This window comes from Balaenoptera physalus (genome assembly GCF_965194825.1).
Source record: "Balaenoptera physalus genome assembly, chromosome: 10".
Taxonomy (NCBI): Eukaryota; Metazoa; Chordata; class Mammalia; order Artiodactyla; family Balaenopteridae; genus Balaenoptera; species Balaenoptera physalus.
The window spans coordinates 102,623,596-102,639,081 of record NC_138889.1 but is presented as its reverse complement, the minus strand read 5'-3'; the positions used below and the strand labels follow the sequence as shown (position 1 = coordinate 102,639,081).

The 15,486-nt window shown below is 40.3% G+C and overlaps 1 protein-coding gene across 4 annotated transcripts; it reads left to right on the top strand.

Annotated features, from left to right (window-relative positions):
• Window positions 1-1,317: 1,317 nt before the first annotated feature.
• Window positions 1,318-15,486, top strand: LOC309667573 (glycine N-acyltransferase-like). Of its 4 annotated transcripts, none has more exons than XM_082476138.1 (7): window positions 1,318-2,211; window positions 4,618-4,865; window positions 6,464-6,559; window positions 10,003-10,110; window positions 11,573-11,699; window positions 13,795-13,966; window positions 14,375-15,486. In XM_082476138.1, the coding sequence occupies exons 3-7, from the start codon at window positions 6,482-6,484 to the stop codon at window positions 14,775-14,777; spliced, it is 888 nt and encodes a 295-aa protein (XP_082332264.1). In that variant the 5' UTR covers window positions 1,318-2,211; window positions 4,618-4,865; window positions 6,464-6,481; the 3' UTR covers window positions 14,778-15,486. The 4 variants fall into 4 exon arrangements, with proteins under 4 accessions (XP_082332264.1, XP_082332265.1, XP_082332263.1 ...); XM_082476139.1 differs by lacking the exon at window positions 4,618-4,865 and adding an exon at window positions 3,043-3,104; XM_082476137.1 differs by lacking the exon at window positions 4,618-4,865 and having other exon boundaries at window positions 1,320-2,211.

Below are 15,486 nucleotides of genomic sequence, written 5' to 3'. Positions count from 1 at the left end.
AGAGAACCTTATAAAGCAGCCCTGCCCACCACCTGTCAGGGAGAGTGTGTGCTCTAGAGCCAGAACTTGCGCCTCTCCATTCCCTGATGGGAGAATAAAGCTCTCCTTTGCTTCTAAGCTGAACTAGTTCTCATTTTATTGGTGGGAGTGACACCAGGCAGGAGGACCCTTCTTGGGGACCCATTGGAGAGGGTTGGTAACAGAAGAGCAGAGAAAACCCTTGGTTACCTGGCATGACAACACTATTTTTTTTCCAGCTGGGAAAACATTCCAGAGAGGTTAAGAGAGTAGTTTAAGGTTAAAGGGTAATAAAGACTCTTGAATCTTCTGACTGAGTGAGTGAGTGTAAGGGCTGAAAGAGACAGAGGACCAGGGGTCTGGGTTCAGGTGGGAGAGAGAAGGACCCCACTCTTGTGTTGTAGATAGTCTTTGCGGGATATGGACTCTACTGGGGCCAAGGGGTCCACTAGGCTGATCCCTCCCCCACCCCACCCACTTTCCCCTTTGTTAACCATAAGTTTGTTTTCTATGTCTGTGGGTCTATTTTTGTTTTGTTTTGTAAATAAGTTCATTTGTATCTTTGTTTTTTCAGATTCCACATATAAGCAATATCATTTGATATTTCTCTTTCTCTGTCTGGCTTACTTCACTTAGTATGATAATCTCTAGATCCATCCATGTTGCTGTAAATGGCATTATTTCATTCTTTTGAATGAATATTATTTTATATATACATACATACATGTATATGTTTGTATATACATACCACATCTTCTTCATCCATTCATCTGTCGATGGACACTTAGATTGCTTCCATGTCTTGCCTATTGTAAATAGTGCTGTTATGAACATTGGGGTGCATGTTTCTTTTCAAATTACAGTTTTTGTCTTTTCCGGATATATACCCAGGAGTGAAATTGTAGGATCATATGGTAACTCTATTTTTGTTTTTTTTAAGGAACCTCCATACTGTTCTCCATAGTGGCTGTACCGACTTACATTCCCACCAACAGTGTAGGAGGGTTCCTTTTTCTGCACACCCTCTCCAACATTTATCGTTTGTAGACTTTTTGATGATGGCCATTCTGAGACAGAACAGTTTCAATGGCCTTTCGCCTTGGAGAAAGAGTAATGAATAATTATAACAACTTCAACCCCAGGAGACAAGATGGAGAATTAATATTCGAGGAGGACAGAGGTGAACATGTGTAAACTTGTGCTGTGCTGGTCTATGGACTGAAGGAGCACACAAAGTTTTTCAATTTTCTGGACACTAGGCAACCCTGCCCCTGCTCCTCTGATTAGAGTGACTCCTCCCCTCCACTAACCTGCTGAACAAGGATAAGAGTGATGAGGTCGAGGACCCAGATAGTGTCAACCTTCCCTCCCTGGTCATTTCACAGAGTGGGCTCTCTTTTCTATGAACCCTCCTTTCTCTTCTGAGAATGGTAGAACAAGTGTTCATGTGGGGTACTGGGCACTTTGGAGGGAAAGGCTCTGGGTTTAAATTCTATCCAGTTCAGCCACACTGAGCCTCAGTTTCCTTCTCTATAAAAGTGAGACTAAGAAGTGCCCGAGTTGAATCATGGTGGGGATGTTTAACTGGAGCCTCTGAATGGGCAGGGGAGGGGACACAGATTATCCTAAAAAGGCGAGGATCCTAAGAGCTTTAGTCACCCTGTGCAAATGATTTTCTGTACTGCGTACGTGTAGGAAGAAAAGTCAGATTCTGCAAACCAGACCTGAACCATATCTTTCCTAATATCTTTCTCTTATTGCAGGTACTTGAGAATGGGAAGGGGAGGAGAAAGGTATTGCCTATACAGTGTGACCCTTCCAGTATCTGGCTTGTTGGCTTCACATAGCTTGGTTATCAGAGTAACGACAGGGCCTGCGGGGCAAAGAGCAGCCTGGCGTTTCAGAAAGAGAAGCTCAGATGGCACACTGGCAGCCTCCCAGCCTTGCAAAACCAGCTCCCTCAACATGAGACCCAGAGAGCAAGGGATAGATTTCATGAGAGCTAACACCCAACTTTTTGCCTAGTGCAAGGTCCACATGACAAGCCTCAGCTCGGCAATTTGTGAAGAAAACGTACCTAAAAGCACTCTGCGAGACCTGCTTAACTGTCTGCGCCAGAGGGAAATTTCATGATCTAAAGGTCTCTCCTCTTCATTTGTTCCTGCAAAGATTGGTGTGAAGACAGCTTTCCAGGTGAGAACTCATGCCAAAAAAAAAAAAAAAAAAAGATAATCATTGTTTTGTGACATCCTCTCCACTTACATGAGACAAATCAAAATGCTCATACTTTGTTCTGCTCAGAATACGATGACAAATATACCTAAGGAAAAGGAATAACTTCAACTTAAGAAACGTGTATCTGGCACCTATTCTGTAAAAGACAACTTGTTAGGTACTATGAAAAATTCTTGCAGTTTTTGGATCTGAACTAATAAAGGAATGAGGAAAGATCTGGGCATTTTCTGGCAGTGGGGTGGTGGTGAATGGAGCACTTAATGCGTGAAAGCATTCTAAACAGCACCCTGTTGAATCCTTCTGGTTATATTTTAAAGTAGGCAGTTTTTTGTCTCCATGAATGATAAGAAGATTGCTGTACTTAAAGTCAGAGAGGAAATGAGTAGCTGAGTAAGGACAAGAATACAGACCAGACCTATTGTTTATTTAAATAGTATAATAAACAAACTTACTTTAAAGCTTTCACCTATATTGCTACTACCACAATCTATCTTTTTATTTGTCTGTGTTCTCTTATAAATTTCTGCTTATGTATGTGGTATATGAACTGTTTTAGGCCCTACATTTTCTCATTTTATTTCAACCCTTTCCCATGTGTCCATATGTGTAGGAATTATGCTAATATCATGGAGTTGCACCATAGTTTATATTTCCTTCCCCTAATGTTGAACACTGGGATTTTGTTCAGTCCTTGCTTATCTTTGTGTAGCTTTATCAGATTCTGCTGAGAGCTTTTTTCTTCTTTTGAATTGTTTTCTTTGGATTAATTTCTTCTCTGGGAAAAACTAGGTCCAAGGTTCTGAATTTTACTCCCAAGGACATTGCCTGTTGCCCAGTTCTGCCAGCTCACAGTGAGTGTGTCCAGTATCCTGGAGAATCACAGTCTCAGTTGTTTTCAATCTACCTTATTTATGAGGCACCATGCTTGGTTGTTGGTTTGTGTGTGCATTCTTGGAGGGTGGTTCCAAGCCCTATACTTTTCAGGAAACATGGTAATATTACACCCCACAGATATTTTAATTTTGTTGAAGTATAGTTGATTTACAGTGTTGTGTTAATTTCTACCGTACAGCAAAATGATTCAGTCACATATACATATATACATGTTTTATAAATATATATATATATTCCTTTTCATATTCTTTTCCATTATGTTTTATCACAGGATATTGAATACAGTTCTGTGTGCGATACAGTAAGACCTTGTTGTTTATCCATCCTATATATAATAGTTTGCATCTGCTAATTCCAAACTTGCATTCTATCCCTCCACCACCCCCCTCCCCCGCTTGGCAAACACAAATCTGTTCTCTATGTCTGTGAATCTGTTTCTCTTTCGTAGATATGTTCATTTGTGTCATATTTCAGATTGCACACTTGGGCGATATCATATGGCATTTGTCTTTCTCTTTCTGACTTACTTCACTTAGTATGATAATTTCTATGTCCATCCATGTTGCTGCAAATGGTTTTATTCCATTCTTTTTTATGACTGAGTAATATTCCGTTGTAATATATATATATATATATATATATATATATATATATATATATATATATATATATATATGTCACATCTTCTTTATCCATTCTTCTGTCGATGGACATTTAGGTTGTTTCCATATTTTGGCTATTTTAAATAGTGCTGCTATGAACATAGGGGTGCATGTATCTTTTCAAATTACAATTTTGTCTGAGTATGTGCCCAGGAGTGGGATTGCTGGATCATATGGCAACTCTATTTTTAGTTTTTTGGGGAACCTCCATACTGTTTTCCATAGTGGCTGCACCAGTTTACATTCCCACCAACAGTGTAGGAGGGCTCCCTTTTCTCCACACCCTCTCCAACATTTATTACTTGTAGACTTTTTAACGATGGCCATTCTGACTTCACCCCACAGATTTGACATTCATCTTTACGTTGCATCTTATACTCCTTGTGAGTTGCCTCTAGATAAAAGATAAGATTGGCCTCAGGAATGCTATACTTTTTACAGTCTTAAGATCCTCTGGATTCAATTCTATCTACTCTCTTGAATAAACGATCCGGTGATGTCTGGGTAGTAGCTCTTTTTTTTTCTTGTCATAGATGACACGGTAGCACTGGATTGCGTTCTGAATGGCTGCTGCAACTTTTGTGTACCATTCTACATTCGGGACCTGTGCCTCAAAAACTAACAGTGCCTCCTCAAATAAAGAAGATCCCCTTGTCATTTCCTACGTCGTGAATCTCTTCAGTTCTTCAGTTACTTCTTCCTCTTGTCTCTCTTCATCCTTTCTCTGGGCCTCCAATTCCATCAGGTCTTCATTAGTAAGCTCCTCATGTTGGGCAGCAAGGAATTCAATGAAGTCGTCTTATTGCAGATCTAGCTCCACCTTCTCGCTGAGGGTCACTAAGTTGCTGAAGACCTCTTTGGACTCCTCATCCACCTTCTCAAATCCACAAAAGTCGTGAGCAAACTGCAGGCAAAGGTTCTTCCCAACCCCATTCATGGTGATGGCTGTAACCTCACAACAAGCAAAGTCAATGTTTTTATGGCCTTGTAGATGTTACCACCCTTCCAAAATTGTCGCAAGATTGTTCCTGATTCATCACTCGCCTTTACTGCCAGGTGAAAAGTGTGACATAAATAATATTTCTTAAAAGTCACTATAATTGAGACTTCCCGGGTGGTCTAGTGGTTAAGACTCTGCATCCCAATGCAGGGGGCCCAGTTTCGATCCCTGGTCAGGGAACTAGATCCCACATGCCGCAGTGAAGATCCCGCACTCGGCAATGAAGATCCCGCGTGCCGCAACTAAGACCCGGCGCAGCCAAATAAATAAATAAATAAATATTAAAAAACAAAAGTCGTTACAACTCCCTGGTCCATAGGTTGGATGAGCGACGCACGTTCGCATCTTTGAAAGTTCAAAACTTGAAATTTCATATATAAGGGACTTACTGTATTCCACCTTGGCCAAAAACAGAAATGCCCTTGCTATTCTAAAATCACAAATTTACCCAGTTCTGCATGTCATCTCAGGCATGGTGGGTTTTAATACAACACCTTCTCAGAATACCTCTTCGGCGTCTTCATTAAAAAGTAACTTGGTACTCCTAAGATCACAGTTCCAAATCAGAACACTGTGACACTGCCTCTTTTCTTCCTTTTTCATGTCAGTAGGATTTTATGGGATTTTTTTTTTTATGGGATGTTTTGACCATCCCAATTTGATGCAGTGAGTCAAATATGTAAAAATACTATTTTTATGCTACCTAGTAATTATGCAACATGTATCATAGATCCAAGAGTAGGGCTTAGAGATGGAGTAAGACTCAAAAATAGGGTGAGGCTCAGTGATAAAGTGAGAGCACCAGCCTGAAATAGGACTTGGCAATTAAATAAACAAGGAGTTCCCTGGCCGTCCAGTGGTTAGGACTCGGCGCTTTCACTGCTGGGGCCTGGGTTCAATCCCTGGTTGGGGAACTAAGATCCCGCAAGCCACATGGTGTGGCCTAAATAGATAAAGAAACAAACAAACAATAAGATAATTTGTTTATATTTTAAACCATGTCAAAATGCCCTATATTAAAAAGGTGGCATCAAAATATCATGCAGTATACAGCACTTTAACTCAAGTGGGGAGAAGGAGGAGGGGGGAGACGAGGAGGGGAAAGAAAGGACAGTAAGGAAGAGGAGTGGTAGTAGTAATAAAATAACATATGCTCAGTGTTTACTATGTGACAGACTCTTTAAGCACTTATTTACTCTTTTAACATATTAGCTCATTTAATCCTCACAACAGTTCTATGAGTCAGGTAATACTATTATCCCATCTACTTTGAAGAAACCAAGGTACAGAGAGGCTAAGTAACTTTCCAAGGTTGCACAGCTTATTACTGGTAGAGTCAGAAAAATCACTGATAGCAACTAAATTTTTTAAAAAATGTTATATATATTTTAGAATGTGTTTGCTAATGTAAAGTGAAGTTAATGACTAGAATTCATCGGAGTTTTAAGAAAGTGAGCTGAAAAATTCAGAAGGCAGGCTCTGCACTTTCTGCCAGTCTCATCCTTCCTTGGAATGGCTGATGACTTTAGTGAATATGACACCAATAAAGAGACACTGAAGAGGGCTCTGGCAATTAGCAGAGAACTTGCTACTTTTGCTTCTGAATCTCCTCCTGATCTTCTCATTCCTGGCTGTTTCCTGGTTGTCTCTCCAGGACAAGGTGTCTTGCACGATGTTCCCATTGCAAGGTGCCCAGATGCTGCAGATGCTGGAGAAATCCTTGAGGAAGAGCCTTCCTACATCCTTAAAGGTGACAATGGAAAATTCTGAGGGGAGTAGGAATAGAAAGTTCCTGTGATGAAGGGAAAGAGAGACTAATATTTATTGAGCACCTATTCTGTGCCAGGCACTAGTGCATATTTTCTCTCATTTAATTTGCATAACCTCGCTACAAGATATTTGCTGTTATGCCCATGTCACTGATGTGAAGATGGAGGCTCAGTGAAGTGGTTTGCCCAATACCCCACAAATAGTGAGCTACAGTGCTATGGTATGAACGTAGGAATGCCTGAGACCTAACATTGCTTTTTGCTCCAAGCTGATTCAAAAAATATTCCCTTGCTCCTTTCCAAGAAACGTTCCATAATAGCACTGGAAACTTGCCCAGAGTTCTCCTACAAAGTTAGCTGAGACTACATGTTAATTTTTAATTTGTTCTCCTTAAAAGAACACTTGTCAGGTGAGAGGTTAACCATCATGAGCCTTCTTTAAAATTAATAATAAGTCAATTTCTATTTCACTTAGATTTTCCAGTTGCTCCGAACTTATGGCATATCAAGCTATTTTGTGGCTGACTCTGAGGATCTCTGTTAACCAAGTACAACTGATCAGAAATCTCAGGATTAAATAGAACACATACATAGATGCCCACATCCAGAACTGTTCGAGAGCAACTCTAATGATTGGCTGGGGTCCTCACCTGTGTTTTTCTTTAGCAACCAAAGGGATGGGGTCCATTCCAGTGGAATTTAAGTACAACCGTGTGTGTGTGAATGTGTGTGTGTGTGTAATGTGTGTGTGTGTATTTGTTTCCCTGCAAATTTTTTGTAGAAAGAGAACTAGATTTCTACTGTTTTATAAGACACTCCTATAAGACGCATACATTTTAGATAAGATAAATGCATTCACCTGCCTCACTCCCTAATAGATTTGTTACTCCATCTTTCTGTATAAAGGAGAAAAATGTTAGCATTATTTTATTTGTAGATCATATGCCTTCATTTTCATTTATTAGAAATAGACTAATGAAACAACTCGCCCTGTTCTTTAATTACTGCCAAAAATGACTTCAAATCAACTAATTTGAAACTAAAATGTCACCCACTTTGGTGGATCCCACTAATATTAATCTCTGTTACCTAATATTTAACTACTGTCACTTGATAATCCTTAAGATCCAGGCAACCTCTCAAAGAGACAGTCAATTTTTCTTAGAGGTTACATCAGTTATACATGTTATGAATGCTTGCCTAAGATATTTTTATGGTAAGTAGCTATTTTTGAAAATTCTTCAACCTAAAAGTTTTTCTTCCATGCTCTGTAGTATAGAATTTTGTGATTTAAATTTCTCTTTAAGTGAAGTAAGTCAGAAAGAGAAAAACAAATATCATATATTAACGCATGTATGTGGAACCTAGAAAAATGGTACAGATGAGCCGGTTTGCAGGGCAGAAGTTGAGACACAGATGTAGAGAACGGACATATTGACACCAAGGGGGGAAAACTGCGGTGGGGTGGGGATTGTGCTGTGCTGAATTGGGTGATTGGGATTGACATGTATACACTGATGTGTATAAAACTGATGCCTAATAAGAACCTGCAGTATAAAAAAACAAACAAACAAAACAACTAATACTAAACTTTCATTGGGTTATTTGTATGGAAATATGTTAATATAAATGTTTCAGACATTAAAAAAAAAAATAAAGAAAAAAAAATAATAAAAATAAATAAATAAATTTCTCTTTACTCCTTGGGTTAAGTGGACCCCAAACATCTTGAGGAAACTCTTGGTGGTTTCCAAGTGTCCTTACTTGGAGCATCTCTGTGGTAAGATAAGGCGGCCCTCTTGGTTCCACAACTTTCATGAAGAAACAGCATTGGTTGTATATTAAAGATACACATTTTTACCCTAGTTGAAATCTAGAATAGTTGTTTGCCAGGTACTTTTAATGGAGGTATAACCTAGAACTCAATACTTGCTTGAGTCTCAGTTGACAAAACGTCCATCTGTTCTTCTAAGTGTTGGCTATTAAGTACATTTTATTGCCTGTGTCAACTCCAGTTGAGTCAATTTAGAGTAGTTGCCTGGCTCACTACGTTCTGAGTTCAGCAGAAAAAAAAAAAAAAAGAGTTTTAATTAATTCAGCCCGGGGAATAAGAAAGAGGAAGAGCTACACATATTTTCAGATCTTGTAATGGATAATGTATTAATGTAAAACAATTTTACACACCCCCAAATGCAAAGGCGTAAAAAGAAACATCTATATTTTGCCAAACTATACGGAATTTCTATATCAAGCCTCCATTCATGGCTGAAAACAATGATTTCAGATAAGCTCAGGCAACTTAGATTTTTTCCCCCTTCTCTTTCTCCATAGTGTAACAACAGTAGTTCACATCGGATGGAGGGTGGTAGGAGGGAAAGATGTTGGTACAGACTTTGGTCATCATCTACCCATGGTAGAAACCATTAAACTGCATACCTTTTTTTTTGGCCTTTGGTCATTGGCATGTTTCCATGCTGGTATCTGCAGAGGCTTCATGTTCACAATAGTCATGTGGCCCATGGTGGTATCCACCACTGCATTCCCCCAACCCCAAACCACCAGGACACTTAATGTCCACAGGCTATCTCATTCATTCTCTCCCTGCTTTCCTCTCTCTCTCAACAAACTATGCAAAAAGGCGGGGTTGGGGACTCAAGACTGGACCTAGACTGTAGGCTTCCACAGCCCATTCTCTTGAGCATTTTGCTTTAGCCTTTGCTTATTGGTGGGAGGAAATTACCTTTCCAGAGGGTACTGTGGACATACATGTTAAAGAGTTTTAAACATGTCCATAACCTTTGAACCAGCAGTTACCTGATGGATAATCTAAGAAAATATCAGGTGCCCATGCAAAGATTTCTGTGCAAGCATGCTCTGCAAAGAATTAGTTGTTAAAATGAAAATTTGGAAAAAGCTGAAATGACCATCAGCAGGCAAATGCACAAATGAACCATGATACAACCAAATAATGGAACCCTACGCAGTCATTAGAACATAATTGAAAAATTTTGTATTTATGAACATAGAAATACACCCACAATTTATTCAGTGGTGAAAAATATCATGTATCAGATCATTTTACATTTGTAAAATTGTGTATCTCTATGAGTATGAATAGAAGAAAGTCTGGGAAAAGATAATATTAAGTCCTACCAAAAAAAGAACAGTGTTCTTATGATAATTAACTTTGTCCCAATATTTTACCATATGCATGTTTGATTTATATCAGATGGGAAGAAAAAGCTCTCATCTGAGGTAAAAAAAAAAAGTAGCATGTGGAGATTTTAGACCCAGATGCCCTATTTGTCCCTTTACTGCTGTAAAATTTCACAGTTTCATAGACATAAACCTGTCCTGGTCAAACAAGGCACTTTGCCATCCCTTCCTAATAAGCTGACCCTCTCGCTTTGTCTGGGTACTGCAGGTTTATGGGACTGTCTTCCACATGAACCAGGGAAACCCTTTCAAGCTAAAGGCCCTGGTGGACAAGTGGCCTGATTTTAATACAGTGGTTATCCGCCCTCAGGAGCAGGTAAGGTGCCAGATGTGGAATGAATTTGCATCTATGTTTATATTTGCTATGTGCCTACCGTGTGCCTGGCCATGTGGTAGACCCTGGGGCTACAGAAATGAATTGCAGTGATAGTGAACAAGTCCTTGCCTTTAAGAACCCCACAGCCTGGAGGAGAATACAGGTAAGTAAATAAATTACAACTTAGTGTAAAGTGTTCAAAAACAGAAAATGTACACTATATGGAGATAGCACAGGCAAAAGCTGATTAAACTATGGAGTTTGGAGATGGAGGTTACAGGATCAGATTAGATACACTTCTTAGTGGATGTTTCATCTGAACTGGATTTTGTAGATAAATATATCTTTGTTAGGTTGACAAAGAAAGGAGGACATTCTAATCAGAGAAAGTAACAAGGACAAAGATAGGAAGGTATGAAACAGAACAGTTAGTTGCCTGATTATTAAAAAAAAAATTTATAATATTAGAATTTGCATATGCATTTTGGGGAAACATTTAAAAATTAGTGAAACTAAATAGTTAATACATTTCAAAGACAAAAAACCCTAAGTTTATTTTAAAACATCCAGTAAAATTATAAATTTATAAAAATACAAATATATCTTTCCTACAAATAATAAGTTATTTAAAATCCATGGAATTAAACAGTATATAAAATGAAGAAATTTATATTAATAATAAAAACCGAACTGCAATAAAATTATTTGACCTTTTATCTTAAATGGGATCTTAAGAAACAAAATATGTTAGTGGTATCATTGCTGACTTTTGAGTGTATTTTTGTGCAACAATTCCAACTACTTTTGAAAAGGTTTCTAATTCTGCACTCAAGATAATATTTTCCTGTGCCTTCTTCCAAATAATCGCATCTCTTATTTAATAATTTGAGGGGATCTTTCTAAATAAGTGGTTTCTTTGTTTTTCTGTAATTACAATTTGTTCAACTTTTGTATTATTTTATGAAAGCATTTCTAATAGGTTTTCATCTTCTTTGTCTTAATTTAGTATAGATGGAAATTTCAATCCAGAAATATCAATAACCAAATTTAATACTGTCATCTTCATAGTTTGTGTATTCTGCAAGTGTTTGAAATATAGAAAAATTTATTCTTGCAACAGAAGCTTTTCCTTGTCAATTGCTTTTCTCTTCTTCCTGTTGAGGAAGATGAAAATATAAAAGAATGCTTTCTAAATAGTTGTGTCTTTGCTTGAGTTGAAATTTTAACACAATATATGGGTAGAGAATACTAGTGTTCTGCAGTTTTTCATCATAATTTGAATACCTGAATCTCCCATCTTGATCTCATGATTTAAATGGTTCAGAAAAATTTCTAATGCACCAATACAAACACCAATATTTTAGTACTTAAAAATACCACAGTATAGTAGAATTTAGAAAAAAGTATTCCAATCACGAAAAATAAGACATTTGTTTTGCCCCCCTTTTCTCAATGATAATAGGACATGACAGATGACCTTGATCACTACACCAATACTTACCATATCTACTCCAAAGACCTCAAAAACTGTCAGGAATTCCTCAGCTTACCAGAAGTCATCAATTGGAAACAGCATTTGCAGATCCAAAGTAAGTATAAAAGGAATGGAATGTGTGCTGAATCACATCTCCATCCTGAACAATTTCTATGACGTGTATCTCCTTTCTCCAAGCCCCAGACCCTCAGCCTGCTGTCAGTTTTTTTACTCAGCTGCAACTATACCTGTAAAGGGGGAAAAAAACACCCTCAAAGCTTGTACCTAATGGGCTTCATATAGAGGACTGTAACGTAATCCCCTGAGAGCTAAGGATTTATGGCATATTTTGTGGACATATCCAGGATGCCTTAGGGTGGTTGGGTATCAGAGCAGAGCTTTCCCCAGGGACTTTCATTCCTAGAATTGGAATGACAGCTCGTGCCACAAAACACCAACTAGGTCATAAAGAGCAGCTTATATGGTTATGAGCGTGGTCTCCAGAGTCAGACTACCTAGGATGGCATTTGCCTGTTACTTTGCCATGTGATCCTAGCCAGGGACTTGTCCTATCTGAGATCCTGACTTTCATATATAAAAATGAGGGTAATAATTGTACCTAGGACTTGCCTGGTGGTGCAGTGGTTAAGCATCCGCCTGCCGATGCAGGGGACACGGGTTTGAGCCCTGGTCCAGGAAGATCCCACATGCCGTGGAGCAGCTAAGCCCAGGAGCCACAACTACTGAGCCTGCGTGCCACAACTACTGAGTCTGTGTGCCACAACTACCAAAGCCCACGTGCTCTAGGGCCCGTACTCCGCAACAAAGAGTAGCCCTCACTCGCCACAACTAGAGAAAGCCCGTGCGCAGCAATGAAGACCCAACGCAGCCAAAAATAAATAAATAAATTTACTAAAAAAATAAAAAATAAATAATGGTCCGTAAAACACAGCAGTGTTGAAAAGAATAAATGAAATCTTAGCTAGGAATTGCTTAGTGCAATACCTGAATGTTTCAGTTAACTTTCACTGCATAGCAAACCTCATAATTCTGTGAATCAACAATTGGACTGGGCTTTGCAAGGCAGTTGTTCTGCTGGTCTCCTCTGGGTGTAGCTATGCATCTATAGTCAGTTGATGGGTGACTGTGGGCTGGTTGCTCTAGGATGGCCTAACTTACAAGTCTGAATGATGGTCTGACTGTCAGTGCTGGCTAGGCCCTGGTGACATCATGATAAGAGCACATGTCTTCAGCAGGCTAGCCTAGGCCTTTTCATGTGGTGTTGGCCTCAGGGTAACCAGAAGCACAAAGACATGGTGACCCCCAATGTGCAAGCATTTTTAAGCCTCTCTCTGCATCAAATTTACTCTTTCCCATTGGTAAAACAAGTCATATGGCCAAGGTCAGATGCAGTGCAGGAGGGGACTATTCCAGGGAATGGGTACAAGGAGATGTGGGCAAATTGTGGGTCATTACTGCAACAATCTACCACATTGGGAACATAGTAATTACTCCAGAGATGTTGGCAACTATAATTATTATTATTTTTTAAAATTTTATTTATTTTTGGCTGCGTTGGGTCTTTGTCGCTGTGCGCAGGCTTTCTCCTGTTGCGGTGAGTGGGGGCCACTCTTCACTGCAGTACACAGCCCCCCCATCGCGGTGGCCTCTCCCGTTGCGGAGCACGGGCTCCAGGCGCGCAGACCCCAGTAGTTGCAGCACGTGGGCTCAGCAGCTGTGGCACACGGGCTCTAGAGAGCAGGCTCAGCAGTTGTGGCTCACAGGCCTAGTTGCTCCATGGCACGTGGGATCTTCCCAGACCAGGGATTGAACCCGTGTCCCCTGCACTGGCAGGCGGATTCCCAACCACTGCTCCACCAGGGAAGTCCCGGCAACTATAATTATTATAACTCACCTTCTTTGATCATCAAAACTGCATGATTATGTAGCCCCGAAAACTTAGTTCCAGTCTTGGTATTGCCTCTAATGGCATGACCATGGCTGAATGAATTTCTAGGCATGTTTTTGCTTCTGCAAAACAAGGAAAATTGCACAAACCCTGATTACATGACCCCAGTCGTACAGCAGCAGCACCGAGCCCATCACCAAAGTTCTCTGACTAGAAATCCTCAGACACTTCCTACTCCACTGGAGAGCTTCTCCCTAGCATGGACATAAATCATTGCATTTCTCCTTATAATCCCATCTAGGTTCACAATCCAGCCTGAATGAAGTAATCCAAAGTCTTGCAGCCACTAAATCCTTCAAAGTCAAGCGATCACAAAACATTCTCTACATGGCGATTGAGGCAATAAGGGAACTGGCTCCTTCCCTGCTGGATATAAAGAACTTATCACTTAGCGATGGCAAACCCAAGGCCATGTGAGTTTGATAAAAGCTACCCTACGCTACTTACACCTCTCACTACCAAAGTAGCCTCCCAACTTCTCTTTCTGCGTTTACTCTGGCTCCCCACGATCCATCTTCTTCAAAGCAGCCAGAATAATCTTTTTTAAAAACGTAATTCAAACCGTGTTTCTCCCCATTTCTTTTCTCACCTGGAATATGTCAGGCCTATGTCAACTTCTTTGACCTGTCTTGTCCTTCTAACTCACTCAGTCCAACAACATCGGCCTTCTTTCTGTCCCTCTGTCATTACAAGCTCACTTATACTCCAGACTTTGCGTTCGCTATTTCCTCTGCCTACTCTGTCTCTCAAGATAATAGAGGTAAGAACAAATATAAACCTCTAAACTCATGGACTTTGCTTTTCTCTTGGAACATCCATAGTGACCAAGAGATGTTTAAACTCTCATCGTTGGATCCTACCCACGCTGCCGTGGTGAATAAGTTCTGGCATTTCGGTGGCAATGAGTGGAGCCGGAGATTCATCGAGCGCTGTATCCGGACCTTCCCCAACTTCTGCCTGCTGGGGCCCGAGGGGACCCCTGTGTCCTGGTCCCTGATGGACCAGACAGGAGAGATGCGGATGGGGGGCACCCTACCTGAGTACCGGGCCCATGGTCTCGTCACCTACGTCATCTATTACCAGACCCAGGCTCTGATCGAACGTGGCTTCCCCGTGTATTCTCATGTAGACAAGAATAACAAAATTATGCAGAAAATGAGTCACAGTCTGAATCATATCCCTGTGCCCTGCGACTGGAACCAGTGGAACTGTGTACCTCTGTGAAGCAGCACTGAATCCAAGACAGTATGGGACGGGCCTGAGGATGCAGCTGGAGGAGCCGATGGGTGGGTGGAGGGAAAGAACCAATTGTAATTGTAATCATAGGTAAAGGAGTGGACATTGTGTGGGTCCTGGGGCAGCAGTGTGAATGGTCGAAGGACCACCACCGTCGATGGGCTTGCCTTAGATATCTCAGCATAAGCATCATCTGGTCCTCCTGCAGTGGTTTCATAGTTCCGTTCCCCATGCTTCCAGGATCTCTGCCATGCTTCTTCATCTGCTACATGTTGCCCCAGATGGCTTCCCCTGGGACTCTTCGGGCATGGGTTGGTAGACCCTTGCCAGGTTTTCCAGGGAGGGCTAATACTTCCTGGGCATTACGACTTAGTCCTCTCTTTCTATGGCTTTTCCCTTAGTGAAGAGCAAGTGGACTCTACTCGTTACGTCTGTAGACATTATCCTCTCCTCTGATTGCTGCTTTACAGGTGTATTAAATATGCTATATACAAATATATATGACATATTATGTTACACATGATATGCATGATATAGCAGGGAGAGTTATTAAGAAAAAGACTAACTTATGTTAGCCTGTCCCCCCCCAACCCTTCCACTCTGGGGAAAATGATTCAATATTGTTCCTAAAAGCTGAGCTTCCTAAAGTCACCTGAAACCCTCAAACAATAAAGAGATTTTGTGTTTGATTGTATAA

Bases quoted from the DNA above. Each gene is read 5' to 3' on its own strand.
- LOC309667573 (XM_082476138.1), top strand. From the start codon at position 6,482: ATGTTCCCATTGCAAGGTGCCCAGATGCTGCAGATGCTGGAGAAATCC. The intron at 11,700-13,794 runs GTAAGTATAAAA...AATCCCATCTAG, and splicing joins ACAGCATTTGCAGATCCAAA to GTTCACAATCCAGCCTGAAT. The intron at 13,967-14,374 runs GTGAGTTTGATA...GAACATCCATAG, and splicing joins GATGGCAAACCCAAGGCCAT to TGACCAAGAGATGTTTAAAC.